At 30.3% G+C, this 26628-nt stretch overlaps 1 protein-coding gene across 3 annotated transcripts in view; it reads left to right on the top strand.

Annotated features, from left to right (window-relative positions):
* The window catches only part of LOC107452128 (potassium voltage-gated channel subfamily KQT member 1), a 101071-nt gene that overhangs the window by 10506 nt on the left and 63937 nt on the right, over positions 1-26628 (top strand). Inside the window, exon 2 of one of the 3 annotated variants that reach the window (XM_043039156.3) lies at positions 3201-3467. In XM_043039156.3, the coding sequence (XP_042895090.2) occupies positions 3201-3467 (267 nt within the window). Of the gene's footprint in view, positions 1-3200; positions 3468-8594; positions 8752-12166; positions 12241-26628 lie in introns of those variants that run through there. The other 2 variants (XM_043039160.3, XM_087160162.1) reach the window with 2 other exon arrangements.

Genomic DNA, 26628 nt, shown 5'->3' with positions numbered 1-26628 from the left:
TTTTTTTTTAATTATGTTCCAAGAATTTTTGAAATGCGAGAAGTACAAACTTTTACGCCATTTTAAACTATGGAATTTTAAAATACAGTATACAAAATTTGAAATTCTAATACATCTTCAGAAATGAGTTTAAAAATAAAATTTTTGAAATCTTATTTTTCAGAAACTATTTGAAAGATTTAGTTTTTTTTTCTGCAAAGTGTAACATGGTGGGGAAAAAATTTACGTTGCAATTCAAAAACCTTTCGCTGAATACAAACTAATGAGAATAATTAATTATTAAAAATTATGTTTGAAATGGAATTATCTTTGGATAAACCAGTTTTAAAATTGTGTGTGCAAAATTTACTTAAACTTATCGAAATATGGTGAATTAATCAAAAAAAGAAATTTACATTAAAGGATCCAAAAGGCTAAGGAACTACTCTCCTTATAAATTTCAATCATATTTTGCAAATTACGGTGAACCCCCATATTTTAATGGTGCAAAAAATGTAAATAGTATGTTTATTTAAGGAATACTTTTTTTTTTGTCTGGTTCCGGTACTTAAAACATCAGCTTGCACTAATTAACTTGATTAAGGTCTCCCCTTTATACATTAAGATTGGCACTTAGTTTGTTGGCACCGATCATTCGAACAAAAGTTAGTGTGATATCTTTTTTCCATTCTGTACGTTGGCCAACAATTAAAGGAGGAAATTTTGAAATCGTAGTTTCGTAGCAATTTTCGAATTAATTGCTTCAAAATTAAGCAATGATTGAAAGCTTTTGTCAGAAAAACTACACTAATATGCCAAAAAAAAAATCTTAGCACTATCAATTTGTACGCTTAAAAGAATTTTTGAATTTGAACAGTGCCAACTGTAAATTTACTGAAAAAATCTTAGGTTCTAATAGATCTGGTGCTCATGTAAAGACTTGTACAAAATATCTTCAATTTATTAATTTATACTTTCCTGAGTTATTTCTTGATAATATAGATACTTTAAAATGTATGCATAATATATAGACTGCATACAATTAATGCAACAGAATTCGGAAAGCTGTTACTTTATGCATCATTTTTGTTTTATAAGCTGCGGACATTCGCACTGTTTAAGGGACGTGCTTCTTGGTGGGAGTGAACTTATAAATTCATTGAGAATTGTGAGCTTTTCTTTATCTGACCCTTTAAATTATAAAGAAAAAATCTGTTTTAAAATTTCGTGATAAGAATGTGAAAATTTTTAAAATTATGTGGAAGTGTAGCAAACTTGGGTATCACTGGAATTAAATTTGTATATTTTAATTTCGTTCTATCAGAGTCACACTAGTTCACTAAATTCCACACTAAACTAAAAAAAAATTTATCTGTTGAATATCAACAAAAACTTTGTCCTTGTTTTTGCGTTTTAGGAGTTTAAATTGATGAATCAACGATTTTCTTTAATTGTTTGAAATATTGTGGGAGACTTTGAGACTTTTAATGCTTAAAGAGAACAAATACCCAATGTCCACCGTCCAACGTCTCTAAAGGTTGCAAATGACTTATAAAACTACTAAAATAGAACAGAAAACAACTGAAACAGAGCAAAAAAATCACTTTTTATATTGTTTTAATTACAATTTTCAATTATTAGATAAAATATTTTAACTTAGTTAGCCTTCATCCATATTTAACATCATAGCGTTAAGATCATCATTAAAGTTTAAAGTTGAAGTTAATCTAGAAGCTGGACATTTCTTTTAACTTTATCTCTGCTGCCTAAATATTTAACTGTAACAAGATGTAGCTCTCTTCTGGAATATTTTCGAATGCACAGTTGCATTCAATGTTTAAACTGGTTATTATTCCATTCAAATTGTCCATTTATTTTTGATCAGGAACTGTAATAGCTTTCATGAAGATTGGGCACCCACTTGGGCCCTTGCATTATTTGAATACATCGAATTCAGGATACATCTTTTAATACTGATAATTAGTTCCAGAACATTTAAATAGAGAAGATAACTAGGAATAAATTACTAAAAGTATTCTTAGAATTCAAAAAGTTGTGGAAGAAAAAGTCAATGAATTTGTGTGGGAAGAGAATAAATTTTGTCGGAGAACAGAAATTATGCGAGCATTCGACTATTAGGCGAACCGGACAATTGTAAACTATGCGGTTTTCCGCTTTGCAAACATATATGGGCCAACTTATCAACACAGAAAAATTACCTCAAATTATTCCCAAGCTCCCCATGTGTTTTCACTATTTGTGGCCAAAATCGTTTTAAGCAAATTCTTGATTTCTTAAGATTGAAATACGAAGTTTAAATTTTACTAACACTGCAAATGAAAAAAAAAAATTTCCCGTATAGCCGAGTGAATCAGCAGCCAAGAGGGATATTTATAAAGGGTTTATTAACCCACTGGGCGGTTTAGTAAATGGACAAAATTGAAAGAATGCTTCTTCCCAATACACTATTTCCCTTTTTAATAACTTGACCGGTTTTTTATGCATTTTTATTACCCCTGACCAGTGTTATCCAAAGTGTGGTACGCGTACCCTAGGGGTACGGGAACAGTTTAGCAGGGGTTCGCGTTCTTATGCGAAATATCTTGCAACTTATTTAGAAACAAAGCTAGCCATGAAAATTTACGATTACGTATTTTCCTATTGGCTATTTTTTGCAGAGTTAACAGTTAATAATTAGTGGTGTCAACAGCTAGATGTGCTTTTTTTTAACTTTAGTGCAATTTTTTTTATCACAGAAAAATTATATCATCCTTCTCACTGATGCAAATAAACTTATTAACAAAATTTAGAGCGAAAAAAATAAACAAATTCTTAAGAAAATATATTCAGTTTTTTATAAGTGGTACACAGCGTTACGAAAAATTTAGAAGGGGTACACAAAACTCATAAGTTTGGGAAACACTGCCCTAGACCACAGCGTTGGAGGACATTTTTAAAAAGGAAAAAAAATGGCTTTTCATTTACAAAACTGTGGTTTCTCTTCATATTAGCCTTTTTGCACTATTTTTATAATTAGTATAAAGTCCGCTGTTTAAAAATAGGCAAAACTTTATCTAAAATTTAACCTTTACTCTTGGACTAAACTTAATCTAATAATCATAACTCAAAATCATTATGAAAATAGCATATTCACTGTAGTGATATTTCGCGTGATGGAAGATCCTTCGAAAAACAACCTTAAATTCTTTGTTTAATTTTAGGTTCTTAAAAATGGAAACTGAAAATTTAGAAGGTTACCAAACCCCTCTTTCCCAAAGGCGTAAAATTGATGCTGAAGTGTTCAAGTCGCCGTCTTCAGATTCAAATGATAGTGCCATCGATATGAGATTTTATTCATTTCGCTGCGCTCCAAAGGAAAGAAGAAAACCCATCATACCAACCATAGTGACCGATGATGGCGAAGAGATCTCACCCGAGGATAACGTCTTCGAAGAGTCTGCAAACCTAAAAGGAAAACAAGAATACAAGTAAGTTTCAAGCATATTTAAAACTTCAGCAAGAATTACTAGGTGTGGCATATTTAATCTCAAGGATAGGTCTAATAAATCCTGAAAATATCGTGAGTGTTGCCATCTCCTCTGTTCGAAGTAGCATTTTCGTATTAGGATGTTAAGTATATAAAACAACTTTTTAATGTTCTCCTTTGGATTGCTCTTCAAATTTGGGGACTTTTAATGACTTCTATATCCTGAAACCTTGTTCATTAGCATAGAAGTTGAGATGAACTATTCCTGTATTGAACAGGGAGGTTAAACAGACTTCCTTCCTTTTAAAGAAGTCGAAGCCATTAAGGACGTTAGAAAACATTTCAAAGGAAAACTTTAAAAGTTATTTTTTAAAACTTTTGCAGCCCAGCAGAGACGTTCATTATATCAGATGGATCGAGGTTACTTTGAAAGATGGTATGGGTGTATTATTTATATTACATATTCAGGAGTTATCAAATCAGACCTGTAAATTAATAGGTTAAACCTTGAACAAAAGGGAATTGTTGATCAAAGTAATCAATTTTTTCCATATTTTACGGTATCTCAAGAGTTTTTTTTACCTCAAATACGCAATGCCCCTAAATGACCCCACCTTGTTTTTTTTCCTTCATTTTTTTGTGCCAGACAATAGCTTTTTAATTTCGTTGCCTTTAGAATTATCTCGAAGTCTTATTCGAATAAAGGTCAAACTGAGTGTATTTTTAAAAAACGACCTGGCCTCACTCTTCTTCGTAGAAGTATTTTTAAAACTAGTAAACTTAAATTTCATTTCTGCTGCAAGTAGAGAACAACATAAATCGAAATAGATAAAAAAATCCATTTATCACGGTTTTAAAGCTCTGTTTCTCATAATGAACAAAGATTTGAATTGTAAAATCATTCAAATATGATCTTCGTTTAATATTTTCTGAATTTTTACGTGCTATAGTCGCAAATGGCATTTATATTTTTTATCTATCAGTTTTTAATACTGAATTCAATGCATTACAAACATTAGTAATCATTATTAGAGATTTGTTACATCAGCTTTTGTATTTTCTAGACAGGAGTGCCGTAATCATAGTCCTAATATAAATTTAGAATAGTTGTTATTAAATGAAATCAAAGTATGGCGTTTATACGTGGCAATTTAATTTGTAAGCTTTGCAACGTTTTTCGCCGAGGAAATTTTTAAAAGAAAACTTCAGTTGAATTGAACACCTGAAAGCGGCTTTCTTCATGGATATGGATCATTATGGGATGTTGAAACGTAGCATTTGTTTATGTTATTAACTGTTCTTTTCCCCTTCGATTTCGAGTATAGTGCGACTTTGAGGAAAACTCCTCCAGACTAAAAGTCTGAGGCTGTCTGTTGCTATGGTAACAAGAGAGCGCACACTTCAAAATCGAAATGGAGAAATGAAGGTGTGGATTGGTTTACTCAAGCTGACCTATGCAAAGATCAAGACAAAACTATTCCCCCGCACTGCTTCCAAGTGTCTTTTCCTCGTAACCATGGTACCCGCCGCAACGCGAGATTGATGTCTGGAGAAGTTCTCCTGAAAGCCGCACTATAAAGCCCATCAAATATAAGTTCTCTTAAATGACGGATTCTACATTCCTTCACGAAGAATTTTTTTTTCTTTTTCACTTAGCACAAAGGCAGGCACGAAGCCATATTGAACATAAAAACACCAATTATGCAACAAAATTTTCAGATACATGAAGCAAAAATGACGGTTACAATAAAATACATAAACAAATAATAAATCCAGGTCAAATGACAGATGTAAACAAGAATTATACTTTATCAAATTCGATGTGTGATACAACGTAATATTTAATTAACTTCACGTTGAATAACTTTTTAACTGATGAGGAGAAACTTAGCTTGAACTTTGACAATATTATGCAGAGAACTTACAAGCTATCTTCCTTATAAACGACCAGCTTCAGCTAAGGTCATAGGTCAGGTGGTTGTACATCAATGGTCTACTCTTGTTGAGAGTCTTCTCTTGTTGAGAGTCTTCTCTTGTTACTTTACGTTTGAAGGAAAACTAAAATTTTTAACTATAAATACCATCTTGCCGTGAAGTCTAGTTTTTAGAATAAGACTGTACCGAGTGCAGGCAATTACCAGATACCCGGTCTACCAGTCTAGATTCCAATTACCCGGTTATTAACTGCAGCCGGTAAGATAGTTTGACTACCAGGTACCCAGTGCCGATTAATACACATTTATGTTCAGCAGAACCATAATCAGATTTATACTAACCTTAAAACTACTATTCAAAAAATAAACATAGAATTTGAAATTTATATATTTCAGTTTCTTAATAATGAAATGACTGATTTAAACACGACATATTTTACTCTTGTGCCGAATTCCAATTCAACGAAACCTTGGTGGACAGCTTTGGGACAGAGAAATATGTTCACTAAATTTAATGTCCGATCAGGGAAACTGCGTGTAAAATTAGAAATCTAAAACTGAACTGGGGTATCCTTCGAGGTTAATATCTTCCTTACCTGTACTATGCATGATTCTTTATCGCCTTACGAGATCATCGCCAATAAAGTCAATTATTTTTATTATTTGAAATGCCGGATGTTATTTAGGCAAAGTATGAAATAATCGTCCTAATGAGGTTATTATGTAAATGATGTGCATGTTACTATGAATGACCGAAATTGGTGGTTGTTGACTTTCATCGGTGAATGTTGACAATCAAATTAGTCGCTTTGGTGAATGTCCGAAATATTTATTACATCCGATTTGATATTAATTTATTCGTGGATATAATTACATTTATTCGATATTTTAATACTTACTGACGATAGATTAGAACAAACATCAGTGTAGGGTATACCGCGCAAATGTATACCTGGCAGTGGCACATGACCTTAAAAAACATCAGTGTAGGGTATACCGGGCAAATGTATACCGGGTAGTGGCACTGAACCTTAAAAAAACATCAGTGTAGGGAATACCGGGCAAATGTATACCGGGCAATGGCACTTGACCTTAAAAAAACATCCGTGTTGGATATACCGGTCAATGGCACTTAACAAGACCTAGTATGACTAGACCTTTGGTAAATGCCACTTTTGCTATAGCTTCAATATTTAAAAAAATTAAACAAAGCGTTTGAATCAATTTTAAACTGATAACGAAATTATTGCCTTAAAATTAAAAAAATAATAATAAAAACTACGTCAGATAAGAGTAATTGAAGTTGTTTCTTTATGCAACTCATGTGCGGAAAAAAAAAATTTAAAAATTATCCAGGTGCATCTAAAAGTGGATGAATATCCCAAGACACCGAACTGTTTTAACGATGGTAGTTAAATAGAAAATTAGGAATCAGTAAATTTATTTATAGTTATTTAAAGATAATAAAATCATAATTGTATGAAATTCAAAGATAATTACAGAAAAAATAACGCTCCTTAATCTCGTGCTAAACTTCCTTTCAACAAATGAGTAACTGCAATATTATGTTCTTATTTGAGTTTTCAGGCTTAACATTTCATAATGAACAAGTATAATGGGCAACTGTTGCAATCGAAAAATATTTTCGTTAAATGAGTCATAACTTCCCGACATAAACAAAAATTCTGAAAGGAAGCAAGGTAGTAAAAATTTTAAACTACATTTTTCAAGTGAACTAAAAAGGAGCAAACTCTAGTCTTGTTTGAAATGAAAACATTAAACACATAAATTTCACAATTAATGTCACCGCCAATAATACCATCTCCCTGTACTCATTACGCACTTGTCTTTTCAGTTTCGGTCGTGATAATCATTATACCTTTTTAGTCCACTTGAAAACATACTTTATAAAAATCAGGGTGCGTAGTAAAATTATTCAACAAAAAATAAGCACCTTTTAAGCACTTTTCAAGCACTCAAAAAATATTTTTAAGCACTTTAAAAAATATCATAATTAGACAGGGTTGCAAAGTTTGACAATTGACGGTTTTATCTTGTTTTAACCGTCATGCCAAAAAAAAACCTTTTGGCATTGTTTTTGACAATTGTCAAAAATCATGAAATTTTGAATCGTGTAAAACGAATGGCGTTTTCATACGCTACGGCCTGACAATACGCCGAAAAAAGATTGGGGTTGAATTAATTGTGAAAACGTGGAATAGAACAATGTGAACTGTCTTTTTGCAAAATTCGAAGCGAAAATCAACATAGTAAAGGAAAAATCTCATTTTGAAAAAGGAAAAATTAAGCACTTTTTTAAAACACTCATTGAAAAAAGCATCTTTAAGGGCTTTTAAAAAACGATAATCGAAAATAAGCACCTTTAAGCACTTTTTAAAAACGCTACGCACCCTGAAAATTTTTATTTTACTTTATTATGGAAAGAGATAGTAGCTTAAACTTTTTGCTAATGTATAAATGTAATGAACGGATTTAACTTAAAAATCTTTTTCATGAAATGACATAATTTCCTTTAATGGTATTTAGTTTAGTAGTGAATTTTCACACAATGTTGAGACAGTAGAGTTTTTATTTTAAACCGTAATTTCCTTTTAAATTATCAACATAATTTACAACGTGATATTAAAATTTCATTCGATTACGTGAAAGAAACGACAAGTTACATAATTTATTTCGTATTCTTTAGAAATAATATATTAATTGAATATTGACTCTCACATTACACTTTGTTCTTGACAGGCTCATTTTGAAATAAATTCTTTTAACGTGTAAAACGTGTCGAAAATTATCCAATAATTTAGACATTATATTACAAATTTGTAAAATTGAATGGCTAGTTATAAATTCAACCATTATAAATCATGCAAGTTTGTGCGAAGAATGGTTAAACATCAGCTGCAGCTGAATAAAACAAAACTCTTTTGTGTCGTCGAAGAATAAATTAAAATTTTAAATAGCAAAATGGTTAAAAGAATTCAGTAACAGATGTTCTTGCATCTACTGCAATTTGAGTTCTTTAACTTCCTCTACTTCCGTTCTGTTTATTCAGTTTTATCAGTTGTGTACTTCGATGGACAGTGGAACAAAGAAATTTGAATCCTTGTTGATTTCGTTAAGTTGGGAATTTAAAATTCCAATAAATCGCCTACTTGTTGTCATTGTATTGTAATCATTTTGTTGCGCGGAATGCTATATTTTATTGGTTTCATTCTTGTGAATCGCTCTTTAAACAACTATGGAATATAACTACGTCAATCGTTTTGTACCTGAAAATTTAGAAAATCCTAGGTTAGCCGATAATGTGAGTGAAGCCTCTTGTGAAAAACAGCCGTAAGTTAATTTTTAGTTTAATATTAATCTTATTTAAAAACTATTACTATATTTTAATAATCTATATATAAACATATTTATATGCGAAATATCTATGGTTATCTTTTAGATAACACAAAAAGCCAATAACAATTTACCTGTAAAAAATGAAATTAAACTTTATATTTTAATTCGTCCCCTTTCAATTCGTGTATGTGGGTAATTATTGAATTTACCTATTTTAATTTGTGCAACGGTAATTATTGAATTTACCTATTTTAATTTGTGCAACGGTAATTATTGAATTCTTCCTATATTAATTTGTGTATATAGGTAATTAAATAAACCGTACTGCCTTTTAAATATAACCATCGTTTAATAATCCGTTTTGCCTTTTAAATGTAACCAACTTTTTCTGCAATATTAATTCAAATCTTAAAGAAGCATGTCTGTTTGTAAGATTAATTATTAATCAAATTTTGACGAAATAATTTAAAAGAAGAAATATTAGAAATATATTTTAGACGTTACCCAGATAATGAAACATTTAAAAAAAATTTTAATAATCTATGTTTCATTACTAAACAAATAAATGAAGGAATAGTGAATTATCTATGAATTTATAACGAATTATAGTAAAATATATTATTCTGTATTAAAAGATTAATAGTGAAATATAATAAGGATTGTAAGGGGGATCTTAATGGAATTAATAACAGATTAAGAATTCGATAGAACATTATAATTAAAGAATAATATATTTGAATGAATAAATGCATAAATTATTTCAATTCTAGAAAATATAATGAATCCTTTTTTAAACAAATAGCAATTATGGATTTCGAAACTACAGTTATTTTATTTAAAAAAAATAGTAATAAAACCTACACATTGAGAAATTAAAGCTCTTATTTTAATTTCTAAAGTAATTAGCAATAAATGTGGAATTAAAATATTCACAAAAAAAAAGTTATATTCATGAACATATATGATCTACGGATCTCAAAAGATTACTTTCAAAAGAATTAAAAAAATTTTTATCAGTGTTTAATTACTGACATTGTAGAAGACCTTTAAACCACCACTAACAGAAACTCGAGAAAATACGATACATAAAATTTCTGTTATTCAGAAACTGGCTAGATTTTGTTTGAGGGCTACGTGGAATCGTTATTAAAAACATAAACTATATCACCTGCCTGTTTAAAGATTGGCTTTAATTTAATATGGCATTTGAACTCATTTTTAAAGCATTAAGAGTAGCCCAAAGGGTTTTAGCGCCTCTCTACATCACAATACCTTAACTACTAGATTTACTTACTTAGATTTGATATATTAGTTTTCCTTTTATAATTTTTATTGAATTTATATGAAAGTTTGCTGTAATCGTTTGGGTATTTTTTTAGTTCCATGCACAGATAAATATATAAAGAGTTCCCAGTCTAATGCTAGAGCATATAAAAAATTATACGACACGTTTCTTATCAATGCGCACCAGAATGGCAACAGTTTGGCCCAAACGATATTAACACCACGCAACGTCAAAAAGCTTAACTATCATATAGATTAATTGATGCATTTATCGTTTTCTTTTATTATTTTTAATTGAATTTATAAAATTTTGTATAATCGTTTGGTCATTTTGTTTTATTTTAGTTCTATGAAATGCTTAGATGTTAATTCGTTAAGCACATGTCGTTTGTTAATGAAAACAAAAATAAATTTGCTAAGAAAATTGCTATTTTAAATATTTTAATTTCTCATAATTTTTTTAATTCTATTTATTTCAATGTTGAATTTAATACTTATTTACATGTGCGAAATGCACTATTAAACCCTTTAAATGATGGAAGAATAAATACGGAAAAGCGTTATTAACGCATTGTTGATCTGGCATGTTTACTCGTCACTGCACTTGCATTATCAATTTTAATATATGAAACCAAAGGCGATATAGATAATCCAAAGTTTAATTTCATTTCATTCAATATAAATAAAATTTATTAAAGTTAATTTTGAATGTTTAATTTTACTTCTATTTTCAATTACAAAATAATAGCCGGTGACATAACATAGTTTCTACGTAAAATTCAACGAAGTATTAATGCTTATTTTTTTCTTTCCTCTAGTTATGGTAGAATATGAAAGAATGAAAATACAAACATTTTTTACGTATAGTTGAACAAAAATCTAAGATTCAGAATTGATTATAAAAATTCCATGTTTCTAAATAAATGCACAATGTAAAAATAAAAAAAAGATTAAAAACACTAACCTTAATTCACGCAGTCCTATTTTGATTTTAATTCGAATGAAGCAAGAAAAAATACAATTTTAATACTAATCACGTACTCAAAGAAGCGTTTCATTCTTTCGTTCTATAAATATAATCATCTTTCATGATATAATCGTATAAAAATAAACAAATATGTCGCAGTAAGTTATAACCGTAGAGTATTAACCATTCAAATAACCTTTTCCTTTAATTGTTGTTAGAGGGCGCTGGGGCACGTTGGGCTAAGAGAAACTTTTAGAAAAGCGTCGTGATAACGTCCGAGTGGATTGTGCTTAAGTATTCTAGTTCATAATTTATCTGTCCTACTTGGCACCAAATTTGCGAGTATTTTTCTAAGTTCTGTCAACATCTGTCAGATACTCTTAGATGTGTTAAATTATTACCTTCAAAAATGCGTAAAAGTAGAGAGGGAAAGAAACTAATTTTGGTTAGAAAATTACATGCACTAAGAAACAGTTAACTCGTTTTAAATAAATGACAGATTTAGTAGCTCGTTTAAGAAAATCTAATTTTGTAAAATATGAAGAAAAAAATCAGCAATTTAAATAAAATCGAAAGAGTGAAAAATCTGGTGGTAGCGTTAGATTATGTAAAAATTTAATTAACTATTTTAACTTTACAAAAATAGATTTAAGTAAATGTGAAGTATTAAATAGATTTCATGTGCAATGTATCACACATATTTGAATAAACATCACTTCTTATCAAACTTAGTTAATGAATATCAAACTTAGTTTGCTGTTGATATGTAAACGATTATGCATAGCTAAAAAACGCTTAGTATCTTTGACCATTTAAAGGTTACTTCATTAATTTCATTAATAGGTCAAATATACATACGTATATTTTGTTAAATAATAGCATGTAATGCAAAACCAAAGAATGTAATTTTTATTTAACATTTGTTATAGAAGAAAGATATTGATAAAAGACAAGGTCACGTTAACCTATGAGTCTTCGTCGAAATCTTTTAACATTTTTTCAAGAGCTTCGGCTCTATTAGTCAAAAAATGCGAAACTATCGAATCGATAAAGAAATATTGACATTTAAATGATTTCTCGATAAAGAGAAATAATGTCAAGTATTTCTTGTTCTTGACACGGTTTATTTTATCACATATAAAAATATGTATCATTACCAAGTGTCCGAATCAATTGTGATTCACCGTAAGGGAGAATGGGTGAGACTCTTATTAAATATCGTAACTTCGAAAGTAAGTAAATTTTCTATTTAGCTATTCATTTATTTCCTATAATACCTATACACATATTATAATTTGAATATTTACTATAATATCTTATTCATACAGTGCAGCTTCAGATTATAAAAAAAGTAAATTTGAATTGAAATTTCAAAACATGAATGTTAGATAAAAAATAAAAAAAGAATTATTAAAATTGTTTAAGTATTCTGGAACAATTTAATCTATTTCTTTGTTAAATTTGTGTATTAAAATTGGGTAAAGTAACATGATATATATAAAGGTATAGACTGGATTTAAGTAAACTTATGCATATTTGAATAAGTTTCACAAAATAATTTGTTGGGTTTATTTACTTAAGGTGAAAGTTATAACTTTTGGAAGTAAACTTAAAATTTTCATTAAAAATTTTTTGAAGCGAAAACATATTAGAAAAACCATCCATTAAGGTTGATTTTTTTTTATCTCTAAATTTGAATCTGGTTCAAAACAAATCGTAAGATAATTTTCACTTTTTTTTGTTCCTCAAAACTTTTCAGTTATTGTCTTAATCGAAAAACTGAAACAGCAATTGTCTACTTCCGATTTCAAACAAAGTAAAATAGTTTTTTTTACAACTACTATACTACCTTATACAACGTTTACTTTTCTTTAACTAACCTTGCTCAATTTCCAAAAACTAGCTTCCTTCAAAAAGTTTTGAAATAGTATATGCAAGTTTTCAAGAATTTAAAAAATTAAAAATGGTCATGTCAACCGCTAGTGTTAATGGAATAATTAATATTTTTATTCAAAACAAGTAGCTTTTGTGATATTTTAGTACTATAAACAAATTTATTAGTTTTGCATATTTTAAAAATACATAAATACTACAATAATCAGTTGATAAATTATGAAGTGTAGTGATCATAAGTGCTTTTATAAAATAAATTTTCATAAGTCATAAGTATCATTTCGACAATTTTTAAATGTGCCACCTGCTAGTTGATTACGTAAGTTGATTGCCTAAGTTAATCTCCTTAATCAAACCGTTTCATTTTTTTTTTTAAGTTGTCATTTTGTCTTAGAAAGTGGGCCATCAAAATGGTGCAATAATCAAATTGCACAGGTTTCGCACATGAAGATGACAGAAATATCTTTTTATTTTCAAAACTTTATCTTTTTAGGAACTTTTAGAATTGTTTTGATCTTCAGTGTGACATTAACTGTGACATTGAAAGGTTTTAATATGCTTTTATCATGATTTTTAGAGTCTAACAATATCAAATCAAACATGAATTTCAAAAATTCTATTTGAAACTTAATTCCTTTTAATATAACACATCTGATAGTATTAGGTAATTTAGAACACGAAATGGATAATTACGTAACTTTTAGGATTGTTTCGTTATTTACACTGAATTGTTATGGATTCTTATTAAGTGCACAATAGCGCGTTTTCTAAACAATTTGCCAGCTGCAAGGTTACATCAATGAATTGCTGTTTGCCACAACCTACTTAAATAGGATTAGATTTTTAAGTAAAATCAAGAATAGTAGGGCTATTTTAACTCTTGCCATATACTTTGTCAAAGGTTGTGGCATTTAAAATTAATAAGAGAGCAAAAGAGAAATTTTCGTTTGCTTTAGAAACGTTTTTATATCCTGGGGTGACAACGACCATGACCTTGGAGAATGGCATGGCACTACATAGCATTACCTGTCATAACATAAGAAAACATTCCGAGAAATATTATTACATTGGGGCAAAACGTAACTTATCTATGCCTTAAAATCGTTCAATGAAAAGTTTATCTGATTTTTTTTTTTAATAATTTTTTTGGAAGCTGTAAAAAAGAGTTGATAGATGTTGCAAAGATGATAGTTAGAAAAAATGTTGCCTTCCTTTATTTTTTTTTAGCTTTTTTTTTAATTTGTCAAAGTGTAACGATGAAACATTAAATTTTTACAAAAATAAGTTCCTTTGAAATATGTAGCACAATAAAAAGTAAACTCATGCGATCAAATATTAAAATATATATATATATATATAATGATAAAAACATTAAAAATGATACATTTTTTTTTCATATTATATATTTTTGTGGTGTATTTCTTCAAATGTTGGTTATGAAACAAAATCTACTGCACTGAAATTGTAAGTTAAATTTTGCCGTTAAACTATCGAAAAAGTAACTTGAATCGAATTTCTTACCTTTCTTTCAAGTAATTATCTAGAATTATGATCGACTTTGTAATTGCTTTAATTTACAATATTCTAGAAATATCTTAATGAACCTTTAGGGCCCCCTTTAGAATTTAATAGAATTTCCAATCTTCCAATAAATAAAAGATAATATTTTTTATTACTGGGGCCCAATTAAAGGGGTGTAGGTTTATTTTTGGCTACCAGGTGCCATGACCTGAAAAATACCAATGTAATTACGGGTTGAGAAATAATTACCTGATCTTTAACAAAACAGTATAACATCCTCTTTACTTCCAGGTAACGTTAATGTTTTATGATAAGCAAAGTTATAGAATCTAATGTGATTAAAACTAAAGGCTTGCTTCATTTTAGTCTTGTTTTCTTCAAAAAAAAATTTTGAATTTATTTGCCATAAGGAAGACTTTGGAATCTAACATGATAAAAGATAAGGGCTTGTTTCATTTTCAGTATACTTGCTTTTATGTTTCGATGGAAAATATAATCATTAAATTTATAATAAAGCTTTAGAATCTTATGTTATAAAAACTAAAGATTTTAAAGTAGAATTTTTTAATGTAATGATCAAATTTGCGTTATTTTATATTGTTTCAAACAATTATTTAAAGTGAATAATAAAACTTTTAGATTTAACTTAATAGCTAAAAGCCGTCACTTGTTGATTTCATTCTTAACGGAACAAATAAATTTGTAAATCACTAACAATTCACTAAATCAAAAACCCTTTATGGTCTAATGTGTTAAATATTTAAATCTTATTTCGCTTATGGATTGCTTGATTTTATATTTTAATGTGAAGTATGGCTTTATGATCTGGAATAAAATCGAAAGGCTTACTTCATTTACAGTTTGCTGTTGTTTAATAATGTAAATAATTATCTGCATATTTTTGAAGCCAAAGAAGTTTTTTGATTAATATATACCTTACCACTTCAGTTTCTTGGGATTATTTATTTAATGTAAATAGTTATTAACTAAAAATAAAGTATAAAGCTTTAGAATCTAAGTGATAAAAACAAAATGCTTACGTTATTTCTGGTCTGCTTAATTTTATATTTTGGTGGGAAAATAATTACCTTTAAAGCATAAAACTATATTCTGATGAGGAAGTTTACACACACTGTGTCCCAAAATGTAATTGGTCTTAGTCTGGAAAATTTGGTTCTAATAGTTTGGTTAGGGGAGCAATCTGAAGTTTGGATAACCTAATGATAATTTTATTTTTGTTGCCTATTTCACCATATCTCGAACTTTTTAAAAAAAATTGAAAAAATTTTTGCAAGCTTTGAAAAACAAAATTTATCCAAAGATAATTCAATGCAAAAAGTAAATTTTAGTAAATATTTATTTATATTTTATTAATAGTCTCAAACATTTTGAATTGTAATTTATACAGTTTTTTCTTCATTTTGAAGCATCTAGTTAGCAAAGCACAAAAGCTGAGCGATAATTGGTTGAATAGTTCCTGAGAAATCGAATTTTAAAGAAGTCGTATATTTAAAACTGAACCATTAACATGGAATTCTAGAATATGAAATCCGATCATTAAATCAAAAGTTATTCTGGTTGGTCTGGTTTTTTTTTTTTTTTTTTTCTTTTCACACTGTACCACGATTTTTCTTAGTATTTTCATGTCCACCTAGAAAATGCTTTCAATTTAATTGCTTTTTAGCAAAAACAGCTAAGATTTGTTTTTCACTCGACAGGAATTTAGATTTAATTAGCTCTTTAAAAATTTACATTCTATTTCGAGATTTTTATGGTCTTTTAAAATACAACAGTAAGTTTTTTGGCTAATTTTCAATTGATTGAACAACATCTGATAATAATTTATACGTTTTTTTTTCTGAGAACTTCTGACTTAGACATTAATGGGTTTATATCAATATCGAAATATAGGGAAACTCTATATTTTCGCGAAGAAATAGAGTAAATTGACTTAAACTTTTTTTCAAATTACAATCCTACTGCTGTATAAAAGTAATAGATAAAATGTCTAGTTTTTACCTCATTTTAATCAAATATTTAAGTTCAAAAACTTTTCGAAATGTGCCCTATTTATAAAATGTATTGCTCAAAAAATTATCCAGAGAATATACTTTATTTTATAACCATCGTTGAACAGCCAATCCAAATTTTGAATTTTCGGCTACTAATCTTAAACTCCGAAACCTTGTAAGTTTCAACTCTATCTAGAAGACAATGGAAATCCTAGATCAAGTATTGGGAGAAATAGTGCCTTCGCGGAGGACTTTTTGATGGAACCCCCGTACGTGTTACATGGAAAGGAAAACCATGAAAACTTCTCACTGTTAGCCTGACAGCAAAGGGACTCTAACCCATGATCCATCTACCACTGAAGATATTTTTTCATCAGGACTAATTGGTGCATGACGGATGCGGAATTCTCATCGATCAGCCATCGCTGGGATTCGAACCCGGCTCACTTCATTGGAAGGCGAACGCTCAATCCCATGAGTCATCACGGCTCCCAGCTGATCGTTTCTAAGCAAAATTGTTAAAGTTGAGCTAAGTTTCTCCACAAATTCCTCTCCGTTACCAGGCAACTGAAATTTAAAAAAAGTCTGCAATTTTTCCCCCAAAATGTTCTCCATAGTTGTTATGCAACGAAATGGTCCAAGAAGTTTGTCTCAAAATTACTGTAAAGTTTTTTTCTAAAAATATCAGGGGTGATTTAGCACTTTTACGCAGCATATTAAACGTTCACTTACGCATGTTTTGCACGAGCTCTGTATGAGTTTAAGTTCAACTTATGCTGCTCACAACATGCACACCTGAAAAATCTGAAAACAATGTAGCAGTGCGAAATCTGGTTGGTTGGTTCGTTCTAATGCCACTTGCCACACGGGCAAGCCTGCTTGGTGAAACCGTGCAAATTTAAGGCAGAGAATGCGATTCTTGTTTTTCAGTGGCGCCATCTATGGCCAAGAATTCGTCTTCTGCCACATACGTCACACCTGTTTATAAGAGCAAAATTTTATTATTTTAACGAAGCATCTGATACGTTCATGTACTGTTTTGTGCAAGCTCTATAGAAAACTGAGATTACTCTGAAATAACTGCGTTACACAAAATATAGTTACGTGCTGGATGATTCTGAGAATTACTAAATTTTTCTATTGTTCGATTATCTTAGTACATCAGGGTACTTTTGGGATAAAAACAAGTGTTACTCTCTATTATAGCTCTCAACTCATGCAAAATTATTAACTTTTATTTTTGTTTCAGCCCTTCAGAAGTTTGCTATTTTATTTCCCCAGTCCACATATTTATAGTAATATAATAAAAAAAAATACAATTAAAAATATCTGTTTTTCGAAACTACGGAAAATGCTATCTAAGTTTCTAAGCACCTCACTCATAACTATTCGATAATTTATTTTTATTTTTACTAATCTAATTTTTTTTTCTTACACGTCTTGTAGCAAACTGTAAACGATGATTTTTATCATTGTCTAATACATTATATATGTTGAAACGTTATTTGAGTGATTGGGTATGTTTTTTATTGAAATCTTCTCTTGTTGATTGAAACTACTATTTTTACCCATTTCCTTTCTAGTACTTATCAGAAATAATATCAACTGAATCATATTTTTTATAATAAATGATTATGATACAGATAGTAATTGTAGCTTAGGTTCTCAAGCCACTTATATGCTCTTTATTTAGTTGAAATACCTATAGAAAAGTAAAGCCTCCATGAATCTGAATATATTTACGAAATGAATATAGGTTTATATTTGATAAATATTTAGTAAAAGTCTTACATTCTACTTATGTTAGTTCAACATTATTTGCTAAATTTATGTCATTCAAATTAAAATTTAAAATTAGTGATGAAAGCATTATTTAGTAAAATCTTTAAAAAATGATGTAAACAATCATAGCCTCTGTAATACGTAACCATTTAACGCAGAACTTTCAATGAACTTATTTTCCATACTTTTATTTTGTATTGATTTAGGTCAATAAATGGGAAATATTATACTTAGCATTTTAATAATTTCTGATTATGAGATACAGCATGCAATACTGACGTGTTTTTCTGCCTTAAAGGTATCTTCCAAAACGGCTCACTTCAAAACAATTTCTTCAAATTTGCGCTTATTTAGGTCTAAAAAAAGTTATTCTTCGTTGAAATTTCTTTACATCTATATGCGAAAATTTATCAATATTTTGTGAGTTAAAAAAAATTTCCAACTACTTATTTTGGATTCTATATTTTAGTACAAATATAATTCCGATAAGATAACAAATTTTTTAGGCACTTTTAGGCTGTTTTTTTTATAATTAAAAAATACCAAAATATATTTTTGCTTACAATTAGAGAGTCAGAAAAAATGTGAAAGGAATATCAGTCCCCCATCTGCTTCCAAGGGTTAAAAGTTTATCGCTAGTATAGTTTTAACATTTCTTTAAAAATTATAGCAATATTTTCTCATTTATACGGCATTTTTAAAATATCAGAATTTTCTTATTCTTTAATGTAAGGTACTTAATCTTATGAACTTTTTAATTGCTTTAACTATATTCATACTATTTCAACTGAGAAAGCTTGATCGTAATATATTCAATACAATAAAATTCTAATTCGTTTCAATTAGGTATGCCAAATTAAAATTAATTAAAACATCATAGAGCTTTATGAATAACTTTGTAAATGTTTCTGTCACATTTAGAACTATATTTATACCTGCACTTTCAAAGTTATCATAGTCGTTCAAATAAAATTACTAACTAATTGGAGTTTTGAAGGCTAGAGTAAGCTGCCGTAGATAAACTTAGGCGAAAAGGCAAGTTTAATGATATTCGCTCAATGAGTAGGTTAATGGTGCTTAAGGTTAAACATTAGAAACGAATGCTTAATTTCTTATTCTGTTTTAAATATTCCGTGTCAATATTTAATCATAAACAATACGTAAATGCAATGTGCGAAACAAGTTAACGTCATCAAAAATTACATCTAAATAATTTTATTTTTGAAATATATGAATGTTTAATGCTTTCTTTTTGTCCCATTTCCCAGATCTTCGATTCTAATTTACATTTTTATTAAGTTTCGTTGCTCAGCTTTTCGGTTTGTGAAATCGAACTAAACCGTGAAAGTGAAAATAATCATTGCTTCACCAAACGTATTCCAAGGTTTCCCAAATTATGATCATCACATCATTTGTAATTTATTTCAAACCTACCTGCTTCATCAAATAGGCATTATCATAGGAGCAGAACAAATGAAAGAAGTCAGTAATTATGTTTGAAAGGCATGACATAGTACAATGTCAAAAAACAATACGAATCGAAAGTTTTACTACAATAAATGCAATGCACAATGGGCCGGTATCCAAGGTTTCGTGGCCAAAATTAGTATTTCGATAAAATTTGTTTCAAAATTTGGGGGTTTTTATGTGCAGGTAAATTGAATTCATAGTTGAAATTTTGAAATACACAAACTACCCAAAGAAAACAAAATGGCGGCTGAAATATGGCGCGCAAAAATAAAAAAAATAATATAGTACGTTTAAATAATTAAATACAGCAACGAAAATATAATTTTCGTAATTTTATATTAAAAATGAAAAGCAAATTATATTTCCGAAGTAATATTACAAAATAACGCGAATTAATTACAAAATAACTCGAAAACATGAAGGAAAAAAACATAATTTTTGTTTTACGGTATATTTAGTCCACCTTTACAATACGGGCAAAATGGGGCATGTTTTTTCGAAAGGAGAAACATCAAGGATGACAACAAAAAAAAGTTGAGCTAATTACCTCGTGGAACTTTTTGGAACTAAGTTTCGAAAGTCATTCAAACATTGTAAAATGTCAAATGATAAAACATAAACTATAAGTTTGTCAGGAGTATTAACTACTCCAACAAATTGAAAAATTGTATTATAATTTCAGACTAATTACTCTGATAAGAATGTAACTGTAAGGTGAAATTCCTATATATATTTCTGAAATAAAAATTTAAAAGAAAATTTAACATATTTTTCATTACATTGTACTCTCGTCGATCCAAAAAGTAAATTATAATGTTTGGAATGATTATGAATACTTAATTTGGGCTATATTAAAACTGCCTAAACATATTTTAGTTGAAAATTTAATTTTTGACTTTTGGTCAAAGATCATGGTCTTCTGGCCCACAGTGCAATGAAATAAGAATACCTACATTTTATTCCACATAAAAATGTTCCTAGATAATATTGATTGCGAAAAAAGCACTAAAAAAGGCTTCGGATAAATTTACAGACGACACCGACATAAACGTCTGGACCTGAAAATTTAAATTTTCAATTGGTGGCTGATAGACTCAAGTAACTTCGTAGCCCCTTTGTCCTCAAACCTAATAGGTCGGTGACCAATACAGATTAGTCCTACTCATTTAATAGCCACTTTTTGCTTTTTATTTTTTTGCTTAGATTAAATTATATTTTTTGATAAAAAAAATCAGATTTGAAATCTGCAGGTATACAAAGTTAATTCAACAATACAAGTGACAAAATTTAGTTAAACATATTGACTTGGCTTCGACGTGCTAAAAAATGTGAGCAATAAAACAATAAAAAAATATAAAAAAAATTTAAAAAAATATGGGGGGAAAAGGGACTTATTGCTTATTTAGGTCTCCACTTTTCTTTGTTGACTCGCCACGCGGCGGGTGGAGAGTGATTATTTTCAGGTCTATCAACGTCTCAGCGTCTTGGGTTCACTGCGCAAATGTTATCAGCAATATCTTTGAAAATCTACGTTTTGTGCTTACGCTGAAGACGCAATACGTTCCAGCGTTCACTGTGTACCCACCCTAAGCACTCAGAAGAGTTTCATAAGCTGAAGCAGCTTAAAGAAAGATTTGAGCTTTCAAAAAAACATCTTTTATAAATATTTATGGATATATAAACATTATTCAGACTCAAACCTAGATTTTTATTTATAATATTTACAATAATTTTGCAAAAAGCATGCGAAAATCTCGAAATCAGCGTCCCCTGCTCTAATTTTTCCAAAGGGTTTCTTATTTGATTCCGGTCTCAATAGATCCACTGTGTCTTTTCTAAATAGGTAGAACTATTTCGCAAAAAAGGAAAAAAATCGAAATTAGGGACTGTAGAAAACACCTTACATTGTCTGAATTCATACTTTTGAAGTTCATTAAATTCAAACATAAAATAAAATGCTTTTCTTTAAAAAAAAATTAAGTGTTTTTGAAAACTTCCATGAATTGACTTTCAAAAATAATCAATAATTCGATAAGATTATTTGAAAATAAATTTTTTCTTTATTTCTTGCCAACCTTAATTGAATCGATGACTCCGAAAACCAGTCATCTCCACTTTTTTTTCAAAATTGATATTCTTGCATTTTTAAATTTAGCTGACGTAGACACATAGTATAAAAAAGGTACAAAAGGGTACCGAAAGGTATTTATGGTACAATTCATGATCTATAACTTGGTATAGCATATTTCGTGCAGTGAAATCTCAGTTTAGTTCGAAAACTTGCCATATCCTGGAGATGATTTGTTCTCGGTATTAACTTGGAACTAGGGATGGTTGACGTTGTTGCTTAAGAAATCGTTTGCATTACTAATAACTAACTAAATAACAATTAATTATTTAATTTAGATTTGTTATTTTGTTGATGTTTTTTATTATACAATGAGTAATTCAGAGGGTAGTTCTTAAGATACTATTTTTAAGAAAATAGAGGGATAAAAGTAACTATGAACTGTAAAATAGGTGACTACAAATAATATGATACTTAATTTCAAAAGCTGGTGACCGGAGAATTATAAGAAAAATACGTTATCAAAATGCTTTCATGGAAAAGAATTGTATATTTTAGCAACAATAAAAATGAAATTGAAAGTACTTCTTTTCATTGGTAGTGTGGGGATAGTAGATATCGACAATGTCAACCTTCATCTATGAAAAGATACCACATCATAGAATCGAGTTAACGCGTCTTATATACTAGTAAATTGGAATTGCGTTTTTGTAGTGGTAGACACACTACAGCACTCCCCCACCAGAATTATAGCTGTGATAGAATTCGATGAACAGATATCACTAGTTGATTCATTGCTGTTTTGTGAGAAGCCGGGAGAACTGTATTAAGATCACCGTAGTTTTGAATGCTGATCGTGAGAGCTGTATTAAGTTCACGGCCGTTGTTGCTCCTGTGTTGCTATTAGCAGTCGAGTGCATGCAAGCCGACGTGTGATCGAGACTGAGTAGCAACAGCGCGAGGAGGTGGATAATGTCGCACTCACAAGTCAACTGTTCAATGTGGACCATCCATCCAAGTAGGGGTGTTCAGAGCGAAGTAGGAGCTTCTAGAAAGGTAGGCATGTTCACATCACGTCCGAAGGTCACCAATTTGAGGAGAGTAGATATCGACAATGTCAACCTTCATCTATGAAAAGGTACTCCTTCATAGAATCGAGTTAACGCGTCTTATATACTAGTAAATTGGAATTGCGTTTTTGTAGTGGTAGACACACTACAGCACTCCCCCACCAGAATTATAGCTGTGATAGAATTCGATGAACAGATATCACTAGTTGATTCATTGCTGTTTTGTGAGAAGCCGGGAGAACTGTATTAAGATCACCGTAGTTTTGAATGCTGATCGTGAGAGCTGTATTAAGTTCACGGCCGTTGTTGCTCCTGTGTTGCTATTAGCAGTCGAGTGCATGCAAGCCGACGTGTGATCGAGACTGAGTAGCAACAGCGCGAGGAGGTGGATAATGTCGCACTCACAAGTCAACTGTTCAATGTGGACCATCCATCCAAGTAGGGGTGTTCAGAGCGAAGTAGGAGCTTCTAGAAAGGTAGGCATGTTCACATCACGTCCGAAGGTCACCAATTTGAGGAGAGTAGATATCGACAATGTCAACCTTCATCTATGAAAAGGTACTCCTTCATAGAATCGAGTTAACGCGTCTTATATACTAGTAAATTGGAATTGCGTTTTTGTAGTGGTAGACACACTACAGCACTCCCCCACCAGAATTATAGCTGTGATAGAATTCGATGAACAGATATCACTAGTTGATTCATTGCTGTTTTGTGAGAAGCCGGGAGAACTGTATTAAGATCACCGTAGTTTTGAATGCTGATCGTGAGAGCTGTATTAAGTTCACGGCCGTTGTTGCTCCTGTGTTGCTATTAGCAGTCGAGTGCATGCAAGCCGACGTGTGATCGAGACTGAGTAGCAACAGCGCGAGGAGGTGGATAATGTCGCACTCACAAGTCAACTGTTCAATGTGGACCATCCATCCAAGTAGGGGTGTTCAGAGCGAAGTAGGAGCTTCTAGAAAGGTAGGCATGTTCACATCACGTCCGAAGGTCACCAATTTGAGGAGAGTAGATATCGACAATGTCAACCTTCATCTATGAAAAGGTACTCCTTCATAGAATCGAGTTAACGCGTCTTATATACTAGTAAATTGGAATTGCGTTTTTGTAGTGGTAGACACACTACAGCACTCCCCCACCAGAATTATAGCTGTGATAGAATTCGATGAACAGATATCACTAGTTGATTCATTGCTGTTTTGTGAGAAGCCGGGAGAACTGTATTAAGATCACCGTAGTTTTGAATGCTGATCGTGAGAGCTGTATTAAGTTCACGGCCGTTGTTGCTCCTGTGTTGCTATTAGCAGTCGAGTGCATGCAAGCCGACGTGTGATCGAGACTGAGTAGCAACAGCGCGAGGAGGTGGATAATGTCGCACTCACAAGTCAACTGTTCAATGTGGACCATCCATCCAAGTAGGGGTGTTCAGAGCGAAGTAGGAGCTTCTAGAAAGGTAGGCATGTTCACATCACGTCCGAAGGTCACCAATTTGAGGAGAGTAGATATCGACAATGTCAACCTTCATCTATGAAAAGGTACTCCTTCATAGAATCGAGTTAACAAGTCTTATATACTAGTAAATTGGAATTGTATTTTTGTAGTGGTAGACACACTACAGTAGATTATGCTAATTAATATTTGCACTGTGCAACGAAATATCCTTAAAAAGTGGCACCATAATCAGTTAAGGAAGCATATTTTGGAATAGTTGCTATAAACAGCAAGAAAATTGCTGACATCAAAAAAGTTTTTACAAGATGAACCAAACGTGTTTTCGTCTTTCTATGAATAAATTTGTAAGAGGGTAGAGCAGAGATAGTCAAAATCCAAAAGATTGTTGAATCGGCTCGAATATAAGTGAATGTGTAGCTTAATACTTAAAGTGTTGATTTCATTTCTAAATGACAAATTAATATTTTCGCTGGTTAAAAATATTGTATAGTATTCGTTTTGAAGTTTTATCGAAAGACCGGTCATCTCAAAGTTCTAATTATTTTTTAAACTAAAAAATTATGTGACATTATCTCAAGATTTCAACAGAATATTTTGCAACCAAACATATTTTAATATCAGAAAATAAAAAAGAGCTCTATATACAGGGGTCTTTTTAGAAGAAATTTGGGTCTGTTAATGGACCCTTCACAAAATATCTTTTCATAAAAACGGACCCTTCACAAAATATCTTTTCATAAAAACGGACCCTTCACAAAATGATTTTTCTTTTAATCGGACCCTTCACAAATTTTTTTATCTTCATTATTATTTTGTTAATCGAATAAACCCTTTCCAGGGCAGAAAACAAGAAAGATGTAAACGAACTAAATTTTGTCTTCCGCAGACGCATCTTCCTTTATTCGTCTGAAATGAATATTCTGCTTTCAGCAGTATAGGCTAAATACCAAATATTTGTATGCTGCATCTCTAATTTAGAAGCAGCAATTGCTGTTTATTTTTGAAAATTTAATTTTTTTTATTATAGTTTTACAGTGTTGAGCATAATCTTGTATCTATTTGCAATTTAAAAACTCCTTGAAAAAGTTTTTTGCAATAACCAGAACCTTTTTGCACAAATTCGTAAAAGCGGACCCTGGTTGAAAGAATGTGAGTAATTTTTTCACAATTTCACGAAAAACGGACCTTTCACAAAATGTCTGGACAGACCCCTGATATATCAAACGGATACTTAACTATTCAGTTTTTTGTCCCTGCTGTAAAAGTAGTTTTTTTGGAGACGACAGGTTTTCGAACTCATGGATTTAATTGATCCCAATGTCTTCTCAATATTCTGTGTTCAAAATAAAAAATAACTATATAATAAACTTCAAAATAAACCACTCTGAAAACCCCTTTAAAAAAAATTCTGAAAACACGCCTTTAAAGTTCATTATTTTTGATCCACCGTTTTTTTTAACTAATATTAGTGACCTCAAAAACATATCCATTCCATTTAAAGAGTTTGTGGTTTTGGGCTCACTGTTAACTATTTAATGGCTTTGTTTATCAAAACTTATTATGAATTACCTGGTCAGATATTACTAAAAATAGTTTAACTTATTCACAATTAGAAACTAAGTTTTTTAAGTGCCTGATCATTAGAAAAAATTATTTTTTATCTTTATCTTATCCTAAATAAAACTATAAAAATTTTGCTTACGGTAACAATTCTTAATCTAAAAAGGTTCTTGTGCATTTTTTTTTACCGGAAATTATATGAAGAACAATCATTTCTGTTCTTAAGGCGGTACATTAAATTATAGAGACATTTAGTATTTTCTGTTTCTTTGCTTCAGGTATTAGCAATCAACTTGTTAGTGTGCTATGAAAAAATGTTGCAAAAAATACTCGCATTTGTAAATTAACCTGATGAACTCATAGCTTCGAAAACAATGATTACCATTGCGACATAACAAGATGTCACGCCCATGTTTTTACGCTTTGGGCTCACAGATAAAAAAAAATCAACTTAGACGAAGCAAGAAAAGATCTGATAATTATCATTCCAAATAAATGTCATCCCAGTAGGCCAATGGGTAAAGCGAATAATATAAAAAACTATTGCTAAATAAAAACTTAAGTTGGACATCCTGCAACAATGAAATGTAGCTAGTGATTTTGCATAAAATAGATGCTTTGGATTTTTTATACAATTCCAGCTAAGTTTGAAATTTTTCATCCTGAAAAATGAATATCTAGGCTTTGTACCTCCATAACTAGTAAATGAGTTATCAACAATCGTATAATGCTCAAAAAAATAAGCGGACAGTCCTGAATAACTTCTGATCTATTGATCGGATCTTCGCG

This window comes from Parasteatoda tepidariorum, chromosome 1 (genome assembly GCF_982258835.1).
Source record: "Parasteatoda tepidariorum strain Cologne lab strain chromosome 1, Ptep-v5.0, whole genome shotgun sequence".
NCBI classification, from domain to species: domain Eukaryota; kingdom Metazoa; phylum Arthropoda; class Arachnida; order Araneae; family Theridiidae; genus Parasteatoda; species Parasteatoda tepidariorum.
This window is presented reverse-complemented; position numbering and strand designations above follow the sequence as displayed.